The sequence below is a fragment of the Chiloscyllium punctatum genome, chromosome 8 (genome assembly GCF_047496795.1).
Source record: "Chiloscyllium punctatum isolate Juve2018m chromosome 8, sChiPun1.3, whole genome shotgun sequence".
Lineage (NCBI taxonomy): Eukaryota > Metazoa > Chordata > Chondrichthyes > Orectolobiformes > Hemiscylliidae > Chiloscyllium > Chiloscyllium punctatum.
Window position 1 is genome coordinate 48,124,799 of NC_092746.1, and position 12,648 is coordinate 48,137,446.

The 12,648-nt window shown below is 38.3% G+C and overlaps 1 protein-coding gene across 2 annotated transcripts in view; it reads right to left on the minus strand.

Moving 5' to 3' along the window:
* Positions 1–12,648, minus strand: part of hepacam2 (HEPACAM family member 2) — a 107,902-nt gene that overhangs the window by 52,280 nt on the left and 42,974 nt on the right. For both annotated transcript variants that reach the window (XM_072574952.1, XM_072574951.1), the window contains exon 4: positions 4,997–5,293. In XM_072574952.1, the coding sequence (XP_072431053.1) occupies positions 4,997–5,293 (297 nt within the window). The remainder of the gene's footprint in view (positions 1–4,996; positions 5,294–12,648) is intronic.

Consider the following 12,648-nt stretch of genomic DNA (forward strand, 5'->3'; position numbering starts at 1 on the left):
CTTAACCTTCCTGGTTAACCATGCTTGGCTTAGTTCCCTTCTTAGAATCCTACTTCCACACAAGAAGATGTCTCTGCTGTGAACTATGACCTATATTCTACCATTGCTCATCAATTGTCTTTGCTACTAAAGTTCTTTCCTAGTCCATTTCATCTAGCTTTGCTCTCATTCTTTGTGATTACCCTTAATTAAGTTTAGCATAGTTGTTTCTGACCCAAGTTTCTCCCTCTCAAACTGATCGTCAAATTATACCATGTAATGATCACTATTTCTGAGTGGATCTTTTACTCTGACATAATTTATTGAACTTGTCTCATTACACATCATCAGATGCAATATAACCTGATCCTGGTCGAATCCACAACATATTGTTCTGTCAAAGTGTCCTGAAAATACTATACAAACAAATTCTTCCACATGGCTTCCTTTGCCAAATATACGAAGGTTAAAGTCACCCATGATTGATCTGTTGCCTTTAAAGACCAGATTGATCGAGGCTTGAAAGCTAGAGTCCCAAGGCAAGTCTTCTGCCTCCTCACCCAGCATCTTCCTCAATTCTTCCAGGGTCATCTGCCTCAAATTCCAATGTCTGAGTCTGGATAGCTATTTTTAAAAGTTGGATTTGTAGAGCCAGGAATTCTCCCTATTGTGTGCACCCAATTCACAGACAAAGGTTCAGGTTCAAGTCCTTTTCTCATTCTGTCTCTCGGCCTCTGTCATCTCCTTCTTTACTTTCCATCTAAACTCCCATAGTCAGCTTGGTTGATCTCAATTGAATTTCTAACCTGACATCGCAGCACATATACAAACAGAAATTGCTGGTAACTCACAGCTTTTCTGCATCTGAGTTCTGAACAAGGGTCACAGAAACCACATGCTGCCAGACCTGCTGAGTTTCTCTTTGAGTAATTTTTGTGTCTGTTTCAGATCTCCAGAATCCGCTATTGTTTTTTCTCTATCACATATACCCTTTTGAATGCTTTAACTCTCACTCTCTTGTTATCACTTAGGAAACTTTCCTTTAGCTGCCCTAACCTTCCTGTGTGAATTTATCTTGACTATCCCTGCACTGCTTCCTCTTTAAAGGCAACCTGGTTTTCCATATTTGTTCACAACACACTGCAATTGACCCTCTTGTATTTAAATATTTTTAGTCTAGATTTCTTCATGTTCTTGTCCACAGCTAAGCAAAACCTTATGATAACATCATCACTCTTTCCTAAATGTTTCCCTACTGGCATTTAATGCACCTTGTTCCTCAGAACCAAATCCAGTAATGCTTCACTCTGTGTTATGTTAGAAATGTGCTGATTAAAAATATTTTCCTGAACACACTTAAAAATAAGTTCTCCTTCTCTGCTCTTTAAACAATCAATATCTTAGTTTATTTTATGTTTAAATAAAGCGTCACATTATCATTACATAATAGATTTTGCACTACCCTATTATTTCCCTGTATATTTGCTTTTCCATATCTTCCCCATCAGATGGTGATATACAGAACTAGACCAAGTAATGTATTTTTTTTCTCTTAACTCTAATCAATCTTTACTTGAACATTCTATTGAAGGAACAACAAGAAGAGAAAGCTGATGAGGTTACAGCACTCTCACTTGATTTCACAACTTTGGTGACTTTTCTAACAAGTTATCAAGTGAATCCTGTGCTGCAGAACTCCATGTGCAAAATTGCCCTTTGGTGAGCTGGCATCTGTGCTATTCTTTCCCTCTATTGTGGCTGCAAACCATAGATTTCCATTACCTCTCCAGGCTGGATTTTATGGAGATGGCGGAAATCTTTCCTGTTGGTTACAGAGCCGGTAAGACAGCCACACTGTCTCCTCGGGAAAGACCAATCAGCTGAGATACCAGGCCCACATTAATGCGACTGATTCTTAACTGCCTTCTGAAATAGTCTTCAGAGCCAACCCATTTAAGGACTCTGCATCAGATACAGGCCTTTCCAACCATATCTATATTCTATGCAAGAATAAGGAAAATACTTACCTGCCAAAGTATACTGATGCATGGCCAAAGACCATAGAAGACACCCAGAAAAAAAAATTAACAGATAAACTGAAAGCCTGATTGAATAAAATTGTCTCTTGCATAAAAAACTGGGAAGAGACTGCACTGAACTATCTATGATGGCCAACCCTTCTTTGCTAAACTGTAGCTGGTTTTGAAGCAGGACAAATAACAAAGCTCAAAGATGTTTGAAAATAAGAAATTTCAAGCTGCATTAGGACTCATCAACCATGGATTAATTAGACTGACTAATGATTGACTGCTGACGTGGATTTTGGTTTTCTTTTTAATGCTGTTTCTCCCTTAGACTTTTTTATTACCTTGCCCCTGCCCCTTTGACCTTTCATTAGTTTCACCATTATTTCTTACAATATCTCTCTCATTTTCCATTTCATTTTCTCTCTTTTTCTATTTTGATTTCTTTCTCTCTCCCTCTCCTTACTCTGGCACTCAACGGCTAGCAACTTCATTGCTTTGATGGACCTTCAAGAGGTCAGTACATCTACCTTCCTTTCAACATTCTTCATCAACATATCTATTGCAACATGAAATAAAAAGCTGGCATTTGCTTATCCCGATTCAGACATTCTTCTTTCTTTATCAGGTCAAATGAAGCTTACAAAGGATTCCCAGCACCCATCATACACCTGTACTAAAAGAGGTACAAGTTAACTTTAAGTGATGCTGGCCAGGAACAACAATGGCCCTTGTGCTGCTATGTCCAGTCAATCATCAAAATGGTTAACATAGGTACACACAGAAATCATGACAGTGAGCAGGAAATATGAAGATGCAGTGTTGTTGCATTCAATTGGGTTGGGTTCATTGTGTTTCATTCAAAATTCCAGAATGCATACTCCCGGGCTATCCAATTTATCTCTAATGAACTCAAACAGCCTCACTATTGTTTTGCACAATAAACTCATAGCCTCACAGACAATAAAAAAAGCAAAACAAGGATGAATAAAGTCAAACAAGAGAAAATATTTCCTCTTACTATAGGAAGATGGGGAAATATGGTTCTGAAGCATAAATATAAGACAATTTCTTATAGATCTAATAAGAAATTAAGAAAAGCAGTGAGAATGTCAGTCTCACCATCACATAGAGTGTTAGAAGTGAAATACATGAAAAAGGTCACCATGATGTTGAAGTGCCGGTGTTGGGCTGGGTGGACAAAGTTAAAAATCACACAACACCAGGTTATAGTCCAACAGGTTTATTTGGAAGTCCTAGTTTTCAGAGCACTGCTCCTTCCTCAGGTACTGTGGAGCAGGATCATAAGACACAGGATTTATAGCAAAATATTACAGTGTCATGCAAGGTTTGTTCAATATATTGTTTCAGTTGCATGACACTGTAATCTTATGCTATAAATTCTGCACCTTATGATCCTGCTCCACAGCTACCTGAGGAAGGAGCAGTGTTCTGAAAACTAGGACTTCCAAATAAACCTGGTGTTGCGTGATTTTTAACTACATGAAAAAGGAATATGTTGCTCAGGTGAGATGAATCAAAATGGGATTTGGAGAAAGTGTGCAGCACAAACACCAGCATAGACCAGATGGACTAAAGGGTCTGTTTCTGTGGTGTGACACATCAAGTATTTCCATGTAAAATCGGTACTGAATTCTTGAAAATTGAATGTGGATGTTTGCTGGTCTAGTTTTAGAATTCTAAGTAGAATGTAAGTGTAAGTGTTCATGCATTTCAAAAATAATATAAAGAAGGTATTTTAGCAATACATTATAAATTAATAAACAGAAACATGACATTGGGTTCATTGAGCTTTACTGTAGCTGTTACTTCAAAACAAAACTAAAGTGACCCACTCAATGACTAGGGTGATTTCCTAGTTCTCGCCTGGATGTAAAATCAGGGATAATAAAAAAAAAGAAAGTGCTGTAGGAAATTAATGGGTCCAGCAGCATGTGTTAACATTTCAAGTCCGACTTGACTCTTCTTTAGAACAGTAGTGCCTAAAAATGATGGTTGTTATGCTGTTGTCTAAGGGGGCGGGGGAGCAATTTTGATTTGTTACTGTCAAGTGCACCAAAGTACAGTGAAACGTGAGGTCTTATGTGCTTTACAGGCAGATCATACTATGCAAGTGCATCACAGTAACAGAACAGAGTGCAGGATACAATGATACAGCTGCTGAGAAGGTGCAGTGAGAAATCAACATTAACATGAAAGAGGTTCGTTCGAATGGCTGACAACAGCTGGGAAGAAGCTATTCATGAATCTATTTGTACTTATACACCAGAGGGTGGGAGGGGTCTTTGAATATGCTCATTGCAGTGGAAAATATAGATGAAGTCAATGGATGGTTTGTGTGATGTACTGGGGCTGTGCGCACAACTTTGTGCAGTTTCTTTTGGTCTTGAGAAGAGCAGTTGCCATAACATGCCGTGATGCATCCAGATAGGATACTTTCTGTAAAAATTTGACAGTCTTTATGGACATGCTGAATTTCAAGTAGAACAGACTGTGAGGATGCCCAAAGCACAATTTTCCAGTCAAAGCATTAATTCTGCTTACGTCTCCATCATGATGTTACACATGCTGAAGTTCCCCAGCTCTTTCTGTTTTTATTTCAGATCTCCAACACCCACAGTATTTTACTTTCATGTTTCAGATCAGGGATCCTTGCTATACAATCAGTTCAGTTGTTTGTAAGTAAGGATCGAGTGAACATTCCATAAAGGAAAACTGTAATGATTCCAGTATATGCACCATTCAAACTACTAAATAATTCCATTGTCTGTTTTGAGAATGAAACTTATTCAACACATGATCAACAGTGGCATCAATTTCATTCACATTAAGTTCCATTTCCAATTAATGAATCTGTCATTCAAAGTGATGTTCTATTTTTGACTCTTCAAATTAGTTTTAAGGATACCAATGATCACATTTTTAAAAAAAAATTGCCATTAATGAATTCATATCAATAAGTCTGTACATACCAGTAGCAGAGAGTATGAAAGTGAATTGAGTTTCATCCCGTTTGCCAGTGATATTGTTGTAGACACAGCACATGTAGTCAGCTTTGTCGGGTACTTTCTCAGACTTGATATTTAACACTGGCCCCCACTGGATGGGTGTTGTCTTGTTGTCAGCTTTCTGAAACCACGAGTAGACATTTGGTGGGTTGGAATTTGCTGAACATTTAAACCAGACTGGCTCTCCTTTACCAGCAGTGAACACTCCTTCACTAACTTTGAATCGTGGTTCAGATTTCACCATTAAATCATAGGGACCATCTGAAAATGTTCAAGTGAAAGAAAGATTACCAGAAGAATAAGAAATCTCAATTCATTCTGTGAAATTCTTAGAGCTAATTGGACAATGTGACAAAAATGTAGAGAACAAATTAAAATTTTCACGAGTGATAATCTGGTGGATCAGAATACCTGCCTATTACAGAACCCCAAAAACAGTATACTAAAAATTAAAGAGTTATACAATGGAAATATCACACCCATGCTGTGAAGATTACACTGATCACTATATAAATTTTAGTATATCAATTTTATTTATAACTAATGTTTTGACTCATTAGGGTTTGATTAATTGACTAAAATTTGACTCCACCAATTTGATGCATTTTGCATTTGCATCTCAATTCGCACTTTATGTATGTATGGGGTCTGCTGTCGGGTTTGTTCAACACGAGCACCCAAAAAGATCTCAGACCCAGTCACTAGCTAGAGCTGACAATATTGCTCCACCTAATCAAACCCATTTCTGCAAATTAGTCTGTTGGGATCTTCCCCATCATTGGAGAATTTGGGATGTCATTGGGGCCGCATAAAGCCACCACAAACATCACCCCAAACTGAACACTGCAGGCCACATGTAAGGTAAACTCCATCTTGCCATTTGTTTCAATTTACACTGACCAGTTTTCCTTTCTTATACATTCAAGAACTGGAAAACATCTGGATGCTCACGATGAGTAAAATGATTGGAAATTGGCTTTTATTTTGCTTTGACGAAATAAGTTAAAAGCTGAGACAGATCTTGATGGTGGAAAAAAGAGCACATAACTTTGTTGTGATGTGGAGGTGCTGGTGTTGGACTGGGATAGACAAAGTCAGAAGTCAGAAGTCACACAACGCCAAGTTATAGTCCAACATATTAATTTGAAATCATAAGCTTTCAGAGCACTGCTCTTTCGTCACCTGAAGGAACAGCGCTCTGAAAGCTTGTGATTTCAAACAACCCTGTTGTACTATAACCTGGTATCATGTGACTTCTATAATTTTGGTGCATTGTACCAGCCAAAACCTTCTGTCCCTTTATTCAACTCATTGCTGCAATATCCATGCTTTATGAGATGATTAATTACGTGCAAATTTTGAACAATTTGGCAATCATCATTTATGATTGTGAGAGAGCTATGCTTAACTCATTGGTTGCATTGTGATCTCCAGAAATCTGCTGTGGGTTCAAGCTGTGTTCCAAAGGTGATCATAAAACAAGGTTGACATTTAAATTCAATATTGACAGACTGTTACGTTAATAAATGTTTTTTTGTTCTACATGAGTCATGAAAACTGAGGCCTTAACTTGGGTGGATCAAAAATATGACATGGTATCCTTCAAATGTAAATGAACAAGGTATTCTGTGTAAAACCTATACCACAACTAACAACAACAAAACAAGCTACTTGGTCATTTATCTCACTGTGTTTGTGTATGCAATTGGCTTTCCAGAATTACAACAGTGACTCTATTTTGAAGGCAGTTCATTTCACACCTGAAACATCTCAGGGATATTATAACTTTTAGTGGATTATTAAAACTTTGAATTCCAGATACCATAGATTTGATGCCTTGCTTAATTTATATCCCTTTGAAACATCCATAGAATTAGTGCTTCCTCAATTAGCAATATCTGAAAACATGCATATAGAATCAAAGGGGAGAATCTTATATGGTGTCAGTGATACGGGCTACAGTAAACTGTCTGTCAGGGTATGGACGAGAAGTCAGCGAGGCTTTCCTCAATGCTGACATCATCACAGTCAATCATTTGGGCTTTCAAAAAGGCCTGAGGAGATTCTTGTTCAGCAGCAATAAGATATCAATTGACAGGGATTAAAACTGTTTAAACACATTGTTAATGCCACAACTCATCACACCTATATTCAGCCTCCCACCTTTTCAAACTTGCCAAACAAGCCAGACATCAGGAAAGCTCAATAAAGAAACCAGAGGGTACCTAGCAGACTCAGCTGCTCCTTGTTGATGATGACCAAACCACAGCTCAAGGATAACCAACAGGCAGCAGGCATATACACCTCTCCTCTATGGATACTGGCATCTGAAATCTGCTATCCTGACTATCCTGACAATCTACTACTGAATGGCAGGGCACACCAGAAGGGCAGCCCTACATTGCATCAATTACCATCAAAAGGCTGCAGCAGGAGCACTTTGTGCACAGGGACAGGCACCCGGAGGATTAAATGAGTTAAGGGTTTCTAACTCTGCAAGCCTCTCAGGCAGAGGATTCTGCATTCTTATCTTCCTCTGGGTGAAAGCAATAGTTCCTCATCTCTGCTCTAATCCTTGTACCAATTAATGCCCCCAATACACTGACCTTTCTGCTCAGGTAACTTGGCCCATCCAATCCACTCTATCCAGGCACTTCACAATTTTCTACATCAATCAAATCTTCTCTTAGTCTCCTCTATTCCAAGGAGAACTATTCCAGCCTATCTCACATTTCCACATAGCTGCACTTTTTCATTTCAGGCAGGAGGGTAAATGCAGTAAGGATATCCCCGGTGACTGGAGAGCCTCGAAGCAGTAGTCACAGTTTAAAGGCATGGGGTTGGTTATTTAGGACTGACATGAGGAGAAGTTTCTTCACCCAAAGAATGGTGAGCCTGTGGAATTCTCCAACAGAGAAAGCAGTTGAGGACAAAACATTGGAGAAAGCAAGGACTATAGATGGTGGAGATCAGAGTTGAGAGATAGTGTGGTACCGATTGATCATCACTGAGGACAAACATTGAATATTTTCAACAAGGAGTTAGTTATAGTTCTCAGAACTAAAGATGATTAAAAGGTATGGGGAAAAAGTGGGAACAGGGAACTGAGGTGGATTATCAGCTTTGATCATGCCGAATGGTGGAGCAGATTCAAAGGCCTTAATAGCTTACTCCAACTCATATTTTCCATGTTTCTAAATGTTGTTTCTACCCTCTCGAGGGCAATCATAACCTTTCTTAAATGAGGTGACCAGAACTCAAGCTTGTACTCAAGCTTGCTCCAAGTATCGATTTATACAGTTCTTGTAAACCTTCCCTGCTCTTATAGCGCATACCTCAGCTAATAAAGGCAGAGTAAATATGCTTTCATAAACAAAGTAATGACTTATCCTGCTACCTCAGGGATCTGTGGGTGTTCACCTCAAGGTCCTTCACTTCTCTACACCTCAGTATTCTCCCACTTATCAGGTATTCCTTTGTCTTTTTTTGACAGCTAACCCAAATTCATCACATTTCATGTAATATATAACTATACTTCCACATCCAACTTCACAGTAATCAATGTGGGCCCAGTTAATATCTATGGGGAACACCAATGATTACACCCTGTCATGTAGAAATCAAACCTTTTAACTGATGGAGCTATGCCAACTCAATGGACCAAATGGCCCATTCCTGTTCCTATTTTCTATGATCTCTCCGAAACAGCCACCTATTGAGCTTTCTAATCTTGCCTTTATACAATTCTCTTTTCATTTTCAAATATTTACTTATTTGCTTGTTAAAGGTTGTTATACATTCCATTCCCAGCTGCATTTCCCAAAAAACATTCCACATTCTGAATGCTAAGTGCACTAAAAAAGGTATTTTTAATATTTGTACTTAACAACTGAGCAATTTGTGCTCTACTATCACATTATAAATAATGTAAGTGAATCGATACTGCTCATGTTCTTTTATCTTTTTTTGTGAAGATCATGCAATATTAAAAAGTATAAAGATAAAAATCACTGTATACATATATGTCTCATAACTTTGACTTCAGTCCCACTGTGAATGATTTTCTTCATGAGGCTTGCCTGACTTCAACTTTCATCTCCAATGATATATCATTTCTTTTTTTTGAATCTGAGTTTAATGTTTCTTGACTTATTTTCCCTTTGAAAGGTCACTATTTTCCACCACAGAATTACCATCAGAAAAAATATTTCTTGTGAATTTATTTTTTCAATTTTATAAATGTTCAAATTATAAAAATCGAACCCTCAATTTGATACCAGATACCACAGAAAGGTATTCATCAGATCAAGTGCAACAGGTATGAACTTAACATTTTAAAAAATCTGTAGGAATTCTTATGAAATCTATTATTACAACTACCATCATTAAATAACCTTGAAGAAAAACTATCCTGACAAGAATGGGATACACCCAGGAGCTCTATGTGTCTTGTGGACTATAGGTAGTGTGCATGAGACAAAGAAACTAATTAAAAAGATGATAAATTAAAAAGCTATATGAAATGCACCCTAAACACCCTAATCTGTATGCTCTTGCTTGCTATGATCTACCTGTATTGCTCACAAACAAAGTCCTTCACTGTGCTTAGGTACACATGATGACAATAACTCAAATCAAATTAAATTGAGATTTAGTATCCTTCAAAGTGTCAAAAATACTAAGGCTTGAATTTTCTTGATGCTGGACAGGTTCTCCAGCTTAGTGAAAATAGGACTATAGTCCGGATCCGGGAAATCTTTCCTCCCAAACTTAGCATGCATTATTTTTATTGGGCTACAGGGGAGTGAATGTGGGTTGTACTTGGCATATCTCCAGTTCAGTGAAGCAGCTTCCTCTGTTAAAGTGCAGTTGCCTTCAAGTAGATTCAATTTTCATGAGTGGAATATCCAAAACCTAAGTTGCAGGCTTTACCCCTTATGCAGATAAAGATCTAAAGATGCCAGCTGTATTTGGAGAGATAGGGTATCCTTTTGGTAAAGTCAGGGATACCTTTGGGAGAGGTATAGTGTTTTAGGGAGAGGTAAGGAACTCATTGGAAGGCCTTTGACATCGTTAAAAGTAGATATGGATGTGATCAAACTAACGAGAGCTATAAACCTCATGGGAACTGTCAAGCTGTTGATAGAATTGTCAACCTGTCACAGGACCTATTACGGTCAATGGAAGTGTCAAACAATCAAGACATTTAAATCACATGGCCTTTAAACTTTTAGGAAAAGAATCAGCAAAGAAAACAGAGCCAGCAATTTCATTCTGTCTGTCGATACAGGCATGTGGACTATAATTACAGAATTTGCGCTCCATGATAATAATTTCACAACTTATTATTATCACAGTGTGAGACCTATCACTTCACTGTTTGATTGACAGCTCCAAGTGCTTATAACGTCTTGAAGTCAGACTAAGAATTTAAGAGGATTGCTTTTATTATGGTTCGGAAATAAGTGGATGAAGGGTGTTAAATGTAGTGAATGGGTTTTTAATCAGTTATAAGTGTTATTTTCATCAAGAGACACATTATTTTACTTCATCTCAACAAAAGATCCAGGTATATTGTATGTTGGGTTCCAAGTGAGTTGGCATGGAGGTTTTAAGGTTAAAGGGTATTGTGTGGAATATATGGTTGACCTGAGTTAGCACCAAGTTGTCCCAGGGTATTTTAAGTGTCCTAGATGTTGGATTAAGGGGTATAGGTATGAGATATGGGTTTTTGGTAGGGTTTATGAAGTGGTGGGGTTTGATATGCTTAGAGCTGAAAATGTGTTGCTAGAAAAGCGCAGCAGGTCAGGCATAAGCCCTTCTTCAGGAATGAGGAAAGTATGCCTGAAACGTCGATTCTCCTGCTCCTTGGATGCTGCCTGACCTGCTGCGCTTTTCCAGCAACACATTTTCCGCTCTGATCTCCAGCATCTGCAGTCCTCACTTTCTCCTTTGATATGCTTAGGGCATGGGGAGTGTACAGGTGAATGCGAGAGTGTGAAAAATGTGGGACTGAGAGAAAATTATTGTCTCATTGTTTGTTAACAGCTATGAAGTCTTGCATCATCCAGACTGGCCTTTTATACAACCCACCTCCATATCAGACATCCTCTTTGGCTACCTCCAAACTACTTCCGGGGATGGTAAACCCTACTTCAGTTAATACCTGCAACCTAATCCAGTAGATCTAAATTGGAACACTATGGCACTTTCGCCTGAGTCATGTTTGCAGAGCTAGGAGTTTTCTCAATTTGGCATTTCCAACACAAATCTGTGAAAAGAAAATGATAACCTGCAATTTCTTGATATTGATAACAGATCCTTTCCCTGAAGGGAGCATTACTGATTTACATGCAACTGCCCATCCACAGAGATACACTCAAATTTACTTGCTAGTATTTAAGTCACACTCCAAAGGGTATTCACCAGATTAAATTCCTCAAAGGGCATGCCAGGTTAAATAAACATTATTTTGGCAATTCAGCATCATCTCAATACTCCAAAACAATGAAAATGATGATGACCTTATCTTAGGTTAAAGCTTTTAGATTACTTTGTGCATTTTTCCATATTTCTGTTTGGCAAATCATAAACCAGTCTTGTGTGCAAGCAACTGTCATATATGTCCAAAATATATGTTAGTTGGTCTTGAGTAAAGGTTGATTGCTCGAATTTTATCTGAAAATCCCAACTTCCTACTCCTGTGCCACTTGAGTCATACTTGGCCTGCTGCAAAAAAGGCACTTGAAGGTAATTATTGAACTCCTCATGTCTTACAGAATAATAAAAATATTTTTGGTTCCTTTTGTGTTTACTTTAGTGGCAGAGTTGGCATGAACAGTGATAATCTTGGCTGAACACAGAGTTGCCAAGACAAATCATGGCAACTCTGTGATCAGTTGACATTCATCACAGTCAGGTGGTGATACTATTGGAGAGTGATGGAATTCAGCATCTCAAAAAGTTGCATACATTAACCTCCAACTATTTGACTAAAAGTTTTACCTCAGAAATTCAACCGTTCCACGACTTTACAAAGTATGTATTACAATGGGACATGTCAGGGCTCTTGGATGGTCAGCACCATAGAAATGAGGAATTCTAAGTGGTAAGCTCTACACTTTCCTAATGTGATCTCAAACAGCACTCAGGCTCCTATAAGTCCCACAAAATGAAGCTTTAAATTTACCTGTAAAGGCTTCCAGTCTTCGGACCTCAGTCTTTGTTACAGCTGCCAGAATGGTTGATATGAGTATTCCCATAACCTTTCCGGTTAAAATGCTGCAGTGAACCTACTAAGTAACTTATATGCTTGAAACATGAGATATTTTAAGATTAGAATGGAGTTGCTGTTTCATCACTTTTGCTTTATCAACCCCATTTGGTATCTGGCTTGTGTGAGAAGTCCATCATCTTTCTCTTTCACCAGGGCACTAATCCTGTCCCACAACTGCTAATGACCAAAGCTCTGGCACAATTAACACAGTAAAGTTTTCAAGCTTCTTCATGTGAGGCATGAGGACAGAGGTTTTGTGACCTAGCAGTGTACCATATGAAGACTGTTACAATGAGCAAAGCAGAGAATTTGAGTGAACCTTTACATAAGGTCCTAGGGA